This window comes from Anser anser, assembly GCF_964211835.1.
Source record: "Anser anser genome assembly, chromosome: 29".
NCBI classification, from domain to species: Eukaryota; Metazoa; Chordata; class Aves; order Anseriformes; family Anatidae; genus Anser; species Anser anser.
In genome coordinates this window covers 495229-507928 of record NC_139750.1, presented here as the reverse complement: position 1 = coordinate 507928, position 12700 = coordinate 495229, and the positions used below count along the sequence as shown (strand labels likewise).

The window sequence follows — 12700 nt, the reverse complement described above, 5'->3', positions numbered from 1 at the left end:
CTGAGTCAAAAGGGATCTCTGGAGGTGTCCACTACCATCATCTTCTCTGAGCAGTGATAGCTCTACAGGTAGATCAGGTTAGTCAGTGCTTTCTGCAGCTGGGTATTGAAAATCTCTGGGCCCATGACCCAGTGTTGATCCACTGTCTTGGTGGCTGTTCCCCCAGTACAGACACTGATGCCAGCAAAAGAATGGAGCTGGTCAAATTTCAAAGATCAGCTCCCCTTGGGCAGTGGGGAAAGACCATCTCTGTGATCCCCACAAGCTGTCCCCAAGCTGGTGGTGCTGTTGTGCAGAACAAACATGCTGTGGTGCTGTGCCAGACAGAGGTACTTCACAAAAGGGGAAATGAATCACTCCCCAGCTTCCCTTCCCACTGTCCCCTGGGTGTCCACTCTCTTCTCTGAGATTGCAGAGTCACAGGTTCCCTGTGAATACCTGGCTTTAGTTCTTTCCCTGTGGCTGAGCCCACAGTGGGAGATCTCTCACATTCATGGGGGATGCAGTCACTGCCCACCCCAGGCTCAGCTATCCCTGGAGGTACCCTGGGCTGTGCAGGTAGCTTCATATTCCCCTCCTGAAGGACATCATCTATGGGTCACATGTGGGAACAGCCCTGGCTATGTAATGCAGTGACCATTCGCTGTCTCTGCTGTGAGCAGACACCCATGGGTGAGTGTTAAATCTAGCCCTTGGTCTCCGACAGGTCACAATGCAACAATGAGCCATTCCCTTCTGAACTGAAGGAGGAACAGACCCTTGTGGAGAGCAATTCTTTGGGCCTATTCTTGACACTGTTTTTTGGGGGGAAGGAAATCCCAACCTTCAGGCATTGCACTGGGGTAATGCCATTTTATTACAGAGATGCTAGCAGAGATTCTTCACCGACTCACAGTGTTAAATGCACATTTATACGGCCTCCATATCACAGTATCACAGTATCACAGATTTCTAGGTTGGAAGAGACCTCAAGATCATCGAGTCCAACCTGCGACCTAACGCTAAGTCCTCCACTAAACCATATCTCTAAGCTCTATATCTGAACGAGTTTTAAAGACCTCCAGGGATGGTGACTCAACCACTTCCCTGGGCAGCCCATTCCAATGCCTAACAACCCTTTCAGTAAAGAACTTTTTCCTAACATCCAACCTAAACCTCCCCTGGCGCAACTTTAGCCCATTCCCCCTCATCCTATCACCAGGCACGTAGGAGAATAGACCAACCCCCACCTCGCTGCAGCCTCCTTTAAGGTACCTGTAGAGTATAATAAGGTCGCCCCTGAGCCTTCTCTTTTCCAGGCTAAACAATCCCAGATCCCTCAGCCACTCCTCGTAAGACTTGTTCTCCAGAACCCTCACCAGCTTCATTGCCCTCCTCTGGATATGCTCCAGCACCTCCATGTCCCTCCTGTAGTGAGGGGCCCAAAACTGAACACAGTACTCGAGGGGCAGCCTCACCAGAGCCGAGTACAGGGGAACGATCACTTCCCTAGTCCTGCTGGCCACACTGTTTCTGATGCAAGCCAGGACGCTGTTGGCCTTCTTGGCCACCTGAGCACACTGCTGGCTCATATTCAGTCGACTATCAACCAATACTCCCAGGTCCTTCTCTGCCAGGCAGCTTTCCAACCACTCATCTCCCAGCCTGTAGCGCTGCTTGGGGTTGTTGTGCCCCAAGTGCAGGACCCAGAACTTGGCCTTGTTGAACTTCATACAGTTGACCTCAGCCCATTTGTCCAGCCTATCGAGATCCTCCTGCAGAGCCTTCCTACCCTCGAGCAGATCGACACATGCACCTAACTTGGGTTCGTCTTCAAACTTACTGAGGGTGCACTCGATCCCCTCATCCAGATCATCGATAAAGATATTAAAAAGAACTGGCCCTAATACTGAGCCCTGGAGGACTCCACTAGTGACTGGCCTCCAACTGCTGGTCACTAGTGGAGTCCTCCATTCACCACAACTCTTTGGGCCCAGCTACCCAGCCAGTTTCTAACCCAAAGAAGTGTACGCCAGTCCAAGCCATGAGCAGCCAGTTTCTTCAAGAGAATAATGTGGGAAACGGTGTCAAAAGCCTTACTGAAGTTAAGATAGACCACATCCACAGCCTTTCCCTCATCCACTAAGCGCGTCACTTTGTCATAGAAGGAGATCAGGTTCGTCAAGCAGGACCTACCTTTCATAAACCCATGCTGACTGGGCCTGATCGCCTGGTTGCCCTGCAAGTGCCACTTGATGATACTCTAGATAACCTGTTCCATGAGCTTCCCTGGTACTGAAGTGAAACTAAGAGGCCTATAGTTTCCCAGGTCCACCCTCCAGCCCTCATTGTAGGTTGGCTTCATGTTTGCTAGCCGCCAGTCAACTGGGTCCTCCCCTGGTAGCCAGGACTGCGGATAAATGATGGAAAGTGGCTTGCTCAGCTCTTCTGCCAATTCTCTCAGTACCCTCGGGTGGATTCCATTTGTCCCCACTGACTTGCATACATCTAAGTGCTGAAGCAGATTGCCAACCATTTCCTCGTGGATTACGAGGGTCACGTTCTGCTCCCCATCCCCTTACACCAGCTCAGGGGGCTGGGTAGCTAGAGAACAACTGCTCTTTCTCCTAAAGACTGAGGCAAAGAAGACATTAAACACCTCAGCCTTTTCCTCCTCTCTGGACACTAGGTTTCCCCCCGCATCCAGTAAAGGATGGAGATTCTCCTTAGTCCTCCTTTTTGTGTTTACGTATTATCCACTCTGGGTCATCTTTGGGCACATGGGGACAGACTGCTCCTGAGCCATTAAGATTTCCTTCTTGAAGAGTGCCCAGCCTTCTTGGACTCCTCTGTCCTTCAGAACTGCCTCCCAAGGTGCCAGCCAGTGTCCTGAACAGCTCAAAGTCTGCCCTCCAGAAGTCCAAGACAGCACTTTTACTGATCCCCCTCCTGACTTCAACAAGAATAGAAAACCATACCATTTCACGGTCACTCTGCCCAAGACAGCTCCCGACCACCACATCTCCCACCAGTCCTTCTCTGTTTGTGAACAGAAGGTCTAGCTGGGCACCGTCCCGGTAGGTTCACTAACCTGCTTTGTCAGGAAGCTATATCCACGCTCTCCAGGAACCTCCTAGACTGCTTCTTCTGAGCTGTACTGTATTTCCAGCAGATACCTGGGAAGTTGAAGTGCCCCATCAGAACAAGTGCTGGCGATTGCACGACTTCTGCCAGCTGCTTGTAGAACGCCTCATTTGTCTCCTCATCCTGTTTTGGCGGTCTATAAGAGACCCCCACCAGGATGCCTGCCTTGCTGGCCTTCTCTCTGATCTTAACCCACAGGAACTCAACATTATCATTCTCAGACTCAAGTTCCACAACCACAAAACACTCTCTAATACAGAGAACCAAACCACCACCTCTTCTGCGCTCCTGTCCCTTATGAAGAGCCTATAGCCAGTCATTGCAGCACTCCAGTCATGGGAGTGGTCCCACCCTGCTTCGGTGATGGCAACCAGGTCATAGCTAGCCTTTTATTTCTTTGCTATTGAACAATGGCTACAGCTATATTATATTGGACATGCATCAATAAAATCTCTGTTTATGACCCAGAGAAATATGACACCACAAATGCCACTCAAATGTCACTCTGACACCTCCAATGTCACCAGGGGTCTGCATCTGAACAGCTCCCTCCTGCCCTCCACCTCCATTAAATGTGCTGGGAGCTGAGACATGCAGCAGACATGCAGATGTCTGGTTTGTGCACACATAAACCAAGTAAAGCGGAATCCCAACTCCTGTGGGCTTGTGCAAGGAGGCTTGAAGCCTCCTTCTAGCCTCTGGACTGCAAATAAAGAAGGAGATGCCTTGATTGACTCAGCTGAAACCCTTTCCTCTACAGGGAGAGGGAGATCCCTCCCGGTCCTTGTGTGGGTGTTCTGCCTAAAACCAGGACATGGAAAAGTGATTCTTGGACATCATACCTCTTCTGAAATGAAAAAGGACAGTGTTCCCTGTCCAGTGGAGGGTAACAACATAAATGTTTAATTCAGTGTGTTTCAAAGTTGATTCCCCCAGAGGCCAAAGGACTTGTCAAGAGCTCCCTGTGCTGCTGAGCTGGGCTGGGCTCCTGGGACCAAGGGGAGCACCTGGCAAGCGGGCAGCGCTGCAGAGAGACAGCTCTGCCCACGAGCAGCTCCTCTGCACAGCGCAGCAGGGCTGGGGACACTGCCTGCAGGGGACAAGGGCGGCTGAGAGAAGGGAGGGAGATGTTAAAGGCAGTGTGGAGGGAGAGCTCACTGCAGGAGAAATCTCAGCCCTGAACAGGGTAAGTGTCTGTGTGAGGGCAGGCAGGTGCAGTATCCTACAGGTTCTTTTACAGCTGCCACTTCGCATGGCTGGTAGGACATGTCACAGTGTCTGTCCTGGCTTCTCTAGTGTAGAGGATGGGGATGATTCCTGGGTAATGATTATCTGCCAAATTTTCAGAGGGACAGGACATGAGGGCTCCTTCTCACAGGGCCAGCTGCAGGCTGTGCAGCCGGGGTGCAGGCAGGGGTGCCCAGGGCCGTGGTGCAGAACAGGGTCCCTGCTGTGCCCCAGGGGCTGTGTGCCGGGGCAGGGCCTCTGCCGCCTGCCAGGCTCAGCACTCAGCCTGCCCGGGGAGCTGCCCAGGGCGCTGTGGGGAGAAGGTGTGGGTGGAAGGAGCCCCCCCCCCATCAGTGCAGGGCAGGGTCTTGCTGTTGCCCAGAGGCTGCTGCCTGGGGCAGGCTGCTCACAGCTGCCGAGCACTCCCAGGGCGTCTCAGAATGGACTCCACAAGAGAAATGTCAGAGCAAGGGATTCTTGAAGAGAAGCATTCTGTGCTTTGAGATTTCTCCTCTTGCTTTGCTGGGTGGCAGATGATGAAGGGAATTTATTTTTCCATTATGATAAAGACACTGAGTCCCCAGTTCTTGTTACCTTCTGTTAGGTTAGAGCTGCTCCTTAGACTCTGAACTTGAGGAGTTGTCCCTGAAAAGTGCCCTGGGACAGGAGGTGTGTGCAGGGCAGAGCTGAGCACACAGCGGGTGGGACAGGGTCTGTGAGCAATGGCAGGGAGGAGATGTGGGGACAGGGAAGCAGCTGCCAGCAGGGACAACTCCAGGCAGCAGAGACGTGGGCAGGGAGGGAGAGGGAGCTGCTGCCTGAAACGCCAAGGGAGGGGGGATTCAGGCACTCCCTGCCAGGCCTGCAGTGCAGGCACCTTCTCTGCAGCAGCCCCCTGCTCTCCTCTGCCACCCAGCACAGCTTCTGCCCTCAGGGGCTTTAGGGCATGAGCCACCTCCTCCTCAGCTGGACCTCCAGAAGAGGAGAGGAGCCTATGTTCTGCAAGTTGATGCACAACGTTGAGGCTAAGAATACCTGCCTTGCAGTGTCACTAGGTGGCATGCAAGCTTGGTAAGTTCAAGGCTCCACTGTGTGCCCATCTGCCTTTCTCTGTGTCAGTGGGTTGGAGCACTGTGGTATTCTGTCTTATTTCTCCACCTGTGTGTGGTTCTCCTACTCTGTCTGGTATGCAGGTGGGTGTAATCTTCTGTTCTGACAGAGACTGCTTTCATCCCCATATCCCTTCAAGGGTGTCTTCATGGGAACAAGATTCCCAAGGTCCATTTTAAGTCAGGCATGCTGTCATTCAGTTGAGTGAGCTGGAGAATGAGCTGACTCATTCAACTCAGGGAACGGTGATTTCCTGTGATTCCTCTGAGAAAAGGAGTGGGTTTTTCTCAGAGAAATCTCTCTAACATATATCTGTCTTTTCCTCCATGGAGAGTCAAATATGTGAAGAGGCTGCAAATGTGCAACAGCACCTTCCCCACAGAGTTCCTCCTCCTGCCATTCACAGACACACGCAAGCTGCAGCTCCTGCACTTCGGGCTCTTCCTGGGCATCTACCTGGCTGCCCTCCTGGGCAACGGCCTCATCCTCACAGCCGTAGCCTGCGACCACCGCCTCCACACCCCCATGTACTTCTTCCTCCTCAACCTCGCCCTTCTCGACCTGGGTTCCATCTCCACCACTGTCCCCAAAGCCATGGCCAATTCCCTGTGGGACACCAGGGCCATTTCCTTCATTGGCTGTGTTACTCAGGTCTTTATGTTTGTCACGTTTGTCACAGCAGAGTTTTACCTTCTCACCATCATGGCTTATGACCGCTATGTTGCCATCTGCAAACCCCTGCACTACGGGACAATAATGACCAGCAGAACTTGTGTCAACATGGCAGCAGCTACCTGGGGCAGTACTTTTCTCTATGCTGTGCTGCACACTGCCAATACCTTTTCCCTCCCCCTCTGCCAAGGCAATGCCCTGGACCAGTTCTTCTGTGAAATTCCCCAGATCCTCAAGCTCTCCTGCTCTGATGCCTACCTCAGAGAAGTTGCATTCCTCATCTTCTGCTTTTGTTCAGGTACTGTATGTTTTGCTTTTCTGTTGTTGTCCTATGTGCAGATCTTCAGGGCAGTGCTGAGGATGCCCTCACAGCAGGGACAAAACAAAGCCTTTTCCACATGCCTCCCTCACCTGGCTGTTGTCTCCCTATTCATCAGCAATATCATGTTTGCCTATCTGAAGCCCCTCTCCATGTCCTCCTCATCCCTTGACCTTTTGCTAGCAGTTCTCTACTCAGTGGTGCCTCCAACACTCAACCCCCTCATCTACAGCATGAGGAACAAGGAGCTCAAGGATGCTGTTAGTAAACTGATTTGGGGGATGTTTTTCAGGACTCGTAAAGTCTTTTTCACTCTCCAGAAGTGAAAATTGTGCATCCCATTCCAACACATTTTTTGCTTCTTTGTTTGTTTTTATCAGTATTAATAAAATTGCTTTTTCCTTATTGTCATTTTGACTGCTTTTGCTTCTTGCATTCCCACATAAATCTTTGGATTCCTCCCACTGCAATGAATGAGTGAAACTGCTCCGTCTCATATAAATGCTTTATACATGTACAAGTAACTGTGAGTCAGTGAAGACTCTCGCAACACCTTTGTAATAAACAGGACAACTTGTGTGCACTGCCTGAAAGCTGGAATTTCCTACCCAAGCCAGCTCCAAGAATAGGCCCAAAGAACTGCTCCCCACAAATGTCTGTCCCTGTTTTGGTTCAGAAGGGAATGGCTCATTGTTGCACTGTGACCTGTCAGAGACCAAGGGCTAGATTTAAGACTCACCCATGGGTGTCTGCTGACAGCAAAGACAGCGAATGGTCACTGCATTACATAGCCAGGGCTGTTCCCACATGTGACCCGTAGATGATGTCCTTCAGGAGAGGAATCTGGAGCTACCTGCAGAGCCCAGGGTACTTCCAGGGATAGCAGAGCCTGGCTTGGGCAATGACCGCAGCACCTCTGAAAGTGAGCGACCTCTCACTGTGGGCTCAGCCACAGGGAAAGAACTAAAGCCAGGTATTTGCAGGGAACCTGTGACTCTGCAGTGTCGGAGAAGAAAGTCTCTGAGCCCAGCCCTGAGCTCTACAACATCGAAACACTCTCTAATATGAAGAGCCACACCACTGCCCCTCCGTTGTTGCCTGTCCCTTCTGAAGAGCTTATAGCCATCCTTTGCAGCACTCCAGGAAAGATCATACACAGAGAAAATGAGGCGGTGATTGGTGACAGCCAACATGTCTTCACTAAGGGCATATTATGCCTGACAAATCTGATGGTCTTCTACGATAAGGTTACAGCATTGGTAGATAGGGGAAGAACAACTGACATCATCTACCTGAACTTGTACAATGCATTTGACAATGGCCCCCATGATATTCTCATCTCTAAATTGGAGAGACATGGATTTGATGGGCGGACCACTCACCGGGTAAGGAATTGGCTGGATGATCATACTCAAAGGGTTGCAGTCACTGTATCAACATCAAACTGGAGATCAGTAAGGAGTGGTATTCCTCAGGGGTAAGTATTGGGACCAGCACTGTTTACCATCTTTGTCGGTTACATGGACAGTGGGATCAAGTGCACCCTCGTCAGGTTTGCCGATGACACCAAGCAGTGCGGTGCAGTTGACACGACGGGGGGAGAAGGGAAGCCATCCAGAAGTACCTTGACAGGCTTGAGACATGGGCCTGTGCAAACCTCATGGAGTTCAACCAGGAAAAGTTCGTGGTCCCACATGTGGTGTGGGGCAATCCTAAGGACAAATACAGGCTGGGCAGAGAATGGATTGAAAGCAGCCCTGAGGAGAAGAAGGTGGGGGTGCTGGTGGATGCAAATCTCACCATGAGCCGGCAGTGTGTGCTTGCAGTCCAGAAAGCCAACCGTAACCTGGGCTACATCAAAAGAAGCACGGCCAGCAGGGCAGGGGAGGAGATTCTCCCCCTCTACTCTGTTTTCATGAGACCCCACCCAGAGTGCTTTGTTCAGCTCTGGGGCCCCCAGCAAAAGAAGGAAGTGGGAATATTAGAATGAGTCCAGAGGAGGGCCACAAAGATGATCATAGGGCTCAAGGACCTCTCCTATGAAGACAGGCTGAGAGAGTTGTGGTTGTTCAGCTTGCAGAAGGGAAGGCTCTGGGGAGACCTTCTAGCAGCCTTTCAGTACCTAAAGGGGGACTACAGAAAAGCTGGGGAGAGACTCTTTGTCAGGGAGTGTAGTAACAGGACAAGGGGTAATGCCTTTAACCTAAAAGAGAGTATGGTTAGATTAGGTATAAGGAAGAAATTATTTACTCTGAGGATGCTGGGACACTGGAACATGTTGTTTAGAGAAGCTGTGGATGCCCCATTCCTGGAGGTGTTCAAGGCTAGGTTGTGTGGGGTTTTGAGCAATCTGGTCTGGTAAGAGGTGTCCCTTTTAATGGCAGGGGAGTTGGAACTGGATGATATTTAAGGTGCCTTCCAAGCCAAACCATTCTATGATTCAATCATTCTATGAGCATCTAATTCCATCTTCCCCTGACATGGGAAGGGGTACCTTCTCTTCCAGTAGTGGAAGTTGCTCAGAGCCCCATCCAAGTTGAGCTTCAATGCTTTAAGGGAGGGGGCATCCTCAACTTCTACAGGCAACCTTGTCCTGTATCTAGCTACCATCACAGTAAAGAATTTCTACCTTACAGGAGATCAAAATCTACCCTCTGGTAGTTTGAAAATGTTACCTCTTGTCCTGTCACTATACATCCTGTTAAAGCATCTCTCCACAACATTCCATTCCCTTTATGTATTGGAAGGCCCCAGTAAGGTATCCTCAGAGGCCTTTCTTCTATACTCTGAAGAACTCCAGCTCTCATAAGCTTTCTTGATAGGACAGGTTTTTCCAGTCCTGTGATAATTTTTGCGACCTTCTATCATAAGTCTACTTCTTTCTTACACTAGGGCCCTAAAGCAGGATGCAGGTGGGGTCTCACACACATGGAGAAGAGGAGGAGAATCACTTCCCTAGACCTTCCACCTATGGTATTATGATGCAGTCCAGGATACGATTGGCTTTCTGGGCTGCAAGTGAACATTGCCAGCTCATATCCAGGTTTCCGTCTACTAATATCCCCAAGTGCTTCTCTGCAGGTCTGCTCTCAAACCACTCATCACCCAATCTGCATTGATGCTGGGGAGTGTCCTGACCCAGGAGCAGGACCTTGTGCTTGGCCTTGTTGAACTGCAGGAGGTTCACATGAGCCCACTCCTCAAGGCTGTCTAGGTTCCTCTGCATGGCGTCCCTTCCCTTTTCTGTATCAACTGCACTTTTGGCTATCTCAGATCCCCTCCCTGTCTTCCATGAACCTTAGCATGCTTTCCAGGAGGTTCTGCTCCAACATATTCCCAGGCACAGAGGTGAGGCTGACCAGTCTGTAGGTCCCTGGGTTGTCATTTTTAGCCATTTAAAAGATAGGTGTTATATTTTCAGACTTTCTGGGACAACACCTGACCCCAACAACTTTTCCAATATGATGGATAGCGGCTTAGGAACTTCATCTGCCCGTTCCCTCAGAACCCTGGCATGCACCTGATTGGGTCTCATGGAGTTTGCACCCTCAGGTTCCTCAGGTAGTTTCAAACCTGTTCTCTCTCTGCAGTGAGTGGACTTCATCTCCCCCGTCCCTGCCTTGACATTTTGTGACTTGGGAGGTGTGGAATGGGCTGGTGAGAAAGTCCAAAATGGTGTTGAGCACCTCAGCCTTTTCCATGTCAGTTTTAGTCAGGTCCCCTGTGACCCTTTTTACGGAGGATACAATTTCTTTGTTGCCTTATGTATCTGCAGAAACCCTTCTTGTTATTCTTTGCATCCCTGGCCAAGTTTCTCTCCAGCTGTGCCTTGGCTTTCCTGATCCCATCTCTAAACTCCTGGGCCATATCGCTATAAACTTTCCAATTTGTTTTTCCCTACCTCCACTGCATTTGCTTTTCCTTTCTATGCTTTAGTTTGATTATGACATCCTGACTCAGACAATGGTCTCCTGCCTCCCTTGCCTCGTTTCTTCACTGCCCCAGGAGACATTGGCAGTGCATTCAGGATCCTGTTTTTTTCCAGAGATGCTGGTAGGGAGGTCAGGTCTTGTACAGCATTCAAAGCATTTGTGACAGATTCAGAGATGACTGGATGAAGCCTCAAGAGAAGTGGTGTAAACCTAAAGAATAACACGTTAGTACGATTATCTACAGGAAAAGACAAACTCTGAGATCTGTGCATAGAAGAGGAAGCAAGTTCTTGTTGATGGTACAAGGTTCCTTGTGGTCAATTTCTCGGTGCTTCCCGGAACTCGTAGTTCCTCATACTGCAGATGAGGGAGTTCAATGTCAGAGACATCACCGAGTACAGAACTGCCAGCACCCAATCTGATGATGGGAAGCAGATGGAGAGGGCCTTCAGGGAGGAAAAAATGAGGTGCTGGAGGCATAGGGAAAATGCTCTGCATTGATGCCAGGGCCCTGCACTGAAAAAAAAAAAATCCTTTTTAAATGAATAGAAGAAACACAGAAGGCCACCTGTCGTGTGACAATAGGCACAGTTACAGAAGGACTCTGAGTGAGTCTGACTGTGTTCGTGTCCCTGCAGAAGTAGAATGAATGCAAGCACTTGTGTACAACCATGGTTACCAATGACAGAATACTCCAAAGCACAACATTTGGCTGTGATCAATTGGAGATTTCTTGTGAAGAAAGACAGACAGCTTATTCTTTCTTAATTACCACCAGTAGGATCAGTTCCTTCAGTGCCCCTTTGATGTCCTGGTTCCTCATGCTGTAGATGAGGGGGTTCACTGCTGGAGGCACCACCAAGTACAAAACTGTCACCACCACGTTCAGGGATGAGGAAGAGGTGGAAGGGGGCTTCAAGTAGGCAAACATGATAGTGCTGATAAACAGGGAGACAACGGCCAGGTGAGGGAGGCATGTGGAAAAAGCTTTGTGGCGGCCCTGCTCCGAGGGGATCCTCAGCACAGCCCTGAAGATCTGCACATAGGACAGCACAAGGAAAAAAAAACATGCAAAGAGTAAACACGCTGAAAACCCAACGAGGCCAAATTCCCTGAGATAGGCATCAGAGCAGGAGAGCTTGAGGATCTGGGGAATTTCACAGAAGAACTGGTCCAGGGCATTGCCTTGGCAGAGGGGGAGGGAAAAGGTATTGGCAGTGTGCAGCACAGCATTGAGAAAGCCACTGCCCCAGGCAGATGCTGCCATTTTGACACAACTTCTACCACCTATGAGTGTCCCGTAGTGCAGGGGTTTGCAGATGGCAACGTAGCGGTCATAGGCCATGACAATGAGAAGCAAATACTCGCCTCCAAGTAAAAAAACTAACAGAAAGACTTGTGCAGCACATCCCAAGTAGGAGATGGTCCTGGTGTCCCAGAGAGAGTTGACCATGGACTTGGGGAGAATGGTGGAGATGGAGCCCAGGTCGAGGAGGGCGAGGTTGAGGAGGAAGAAGTACATGGGGGTGTGGAGGCGGTGGTCGCAGGCAACGGCTATGAGGATGAGGCCGTTGCCCAGGAGGGCAGCCAGGTAGATGCCCAGGAAGAGCCCGAAGTGCAGGAGCTGCAGCTTGCGTGTGTCTGCGAATGACTGGAGGAGGAATTCTGTGGGGAAGCTGCTGTTGGACATTTTCTCTCTGGGCCCTGACAACTGTCCCAAGAGAAAAAGACGGTGAAGAGTTAGAACGGATTTCTCTGCGCAAAACCAAAGCTGTTTCTCATAGACTCTCCCCCACAACACGCCTATCCTCTGTCCTATTTGGCAGGACCTTGCTGCAGTTCTCTGCTGGGAGCTCTGCTTTCTGCTGTCTGAGTACGCCATGAGGGGCAGGACCTCTGCCCATAGACTCCCGAGGAGTAGGTCATGCTCTAATTCTGTGGTATCTGGGAGCAGAGGGGGATGCAGGGGCCAGGTCCGATTTTCAGGATCTCTCAGGTAAAACCCCTCTGAACACTGAAGAGCTTGTCAGTATCTGCACCCAGGAGTGCTGGGACACCACAGCCCCATGGCCACATGGCTGGGGTAGAAGCCACAAGGTTAGTGCCTGACTCTGCAGCTGAAACTGCTGACTGCCCTGCCGGGAGCTCCACAGGTTAGAAAGGCCCTTTGGCAGCTTGTTCCCCTGCAGACACCTCCTCTGCAGGATGCTGAGCACCAGTGCCTGATCCTCAGCTGAATTCCTCCCCATCACTCCAAGGAGCTGACATACCCAAGAGCCCCAGCATAAGAGAAAGACTGAAACAGGTGGAGGGAAAA

At 50.7% G+C, this 12700-nt stretch overlaps 1 protein-coding gene across 1 annotated transcript; it reads left to right on the top strand.

Annotated features, from left to right (window-relative positions):
• Positions 1–5817: 5817 nt before the first annotated feature.
• On the top strand, positions 5818–6777 carry LOC310887725 (olfactory receptor 14A16-like; the record flags this gene model as incomplete). Its single annotated transcript, XM_083813900.1, has 1 exon — positions 5818–6777. One exon carries the CDS (start codon positions 5818–5820, stop codon positions 6775–6777), a length of 960 nt encoding a protein of 319 aa, XP_083670026.1.
• Positions 6778–12700: the final 5923 nt, after the last annotated feature.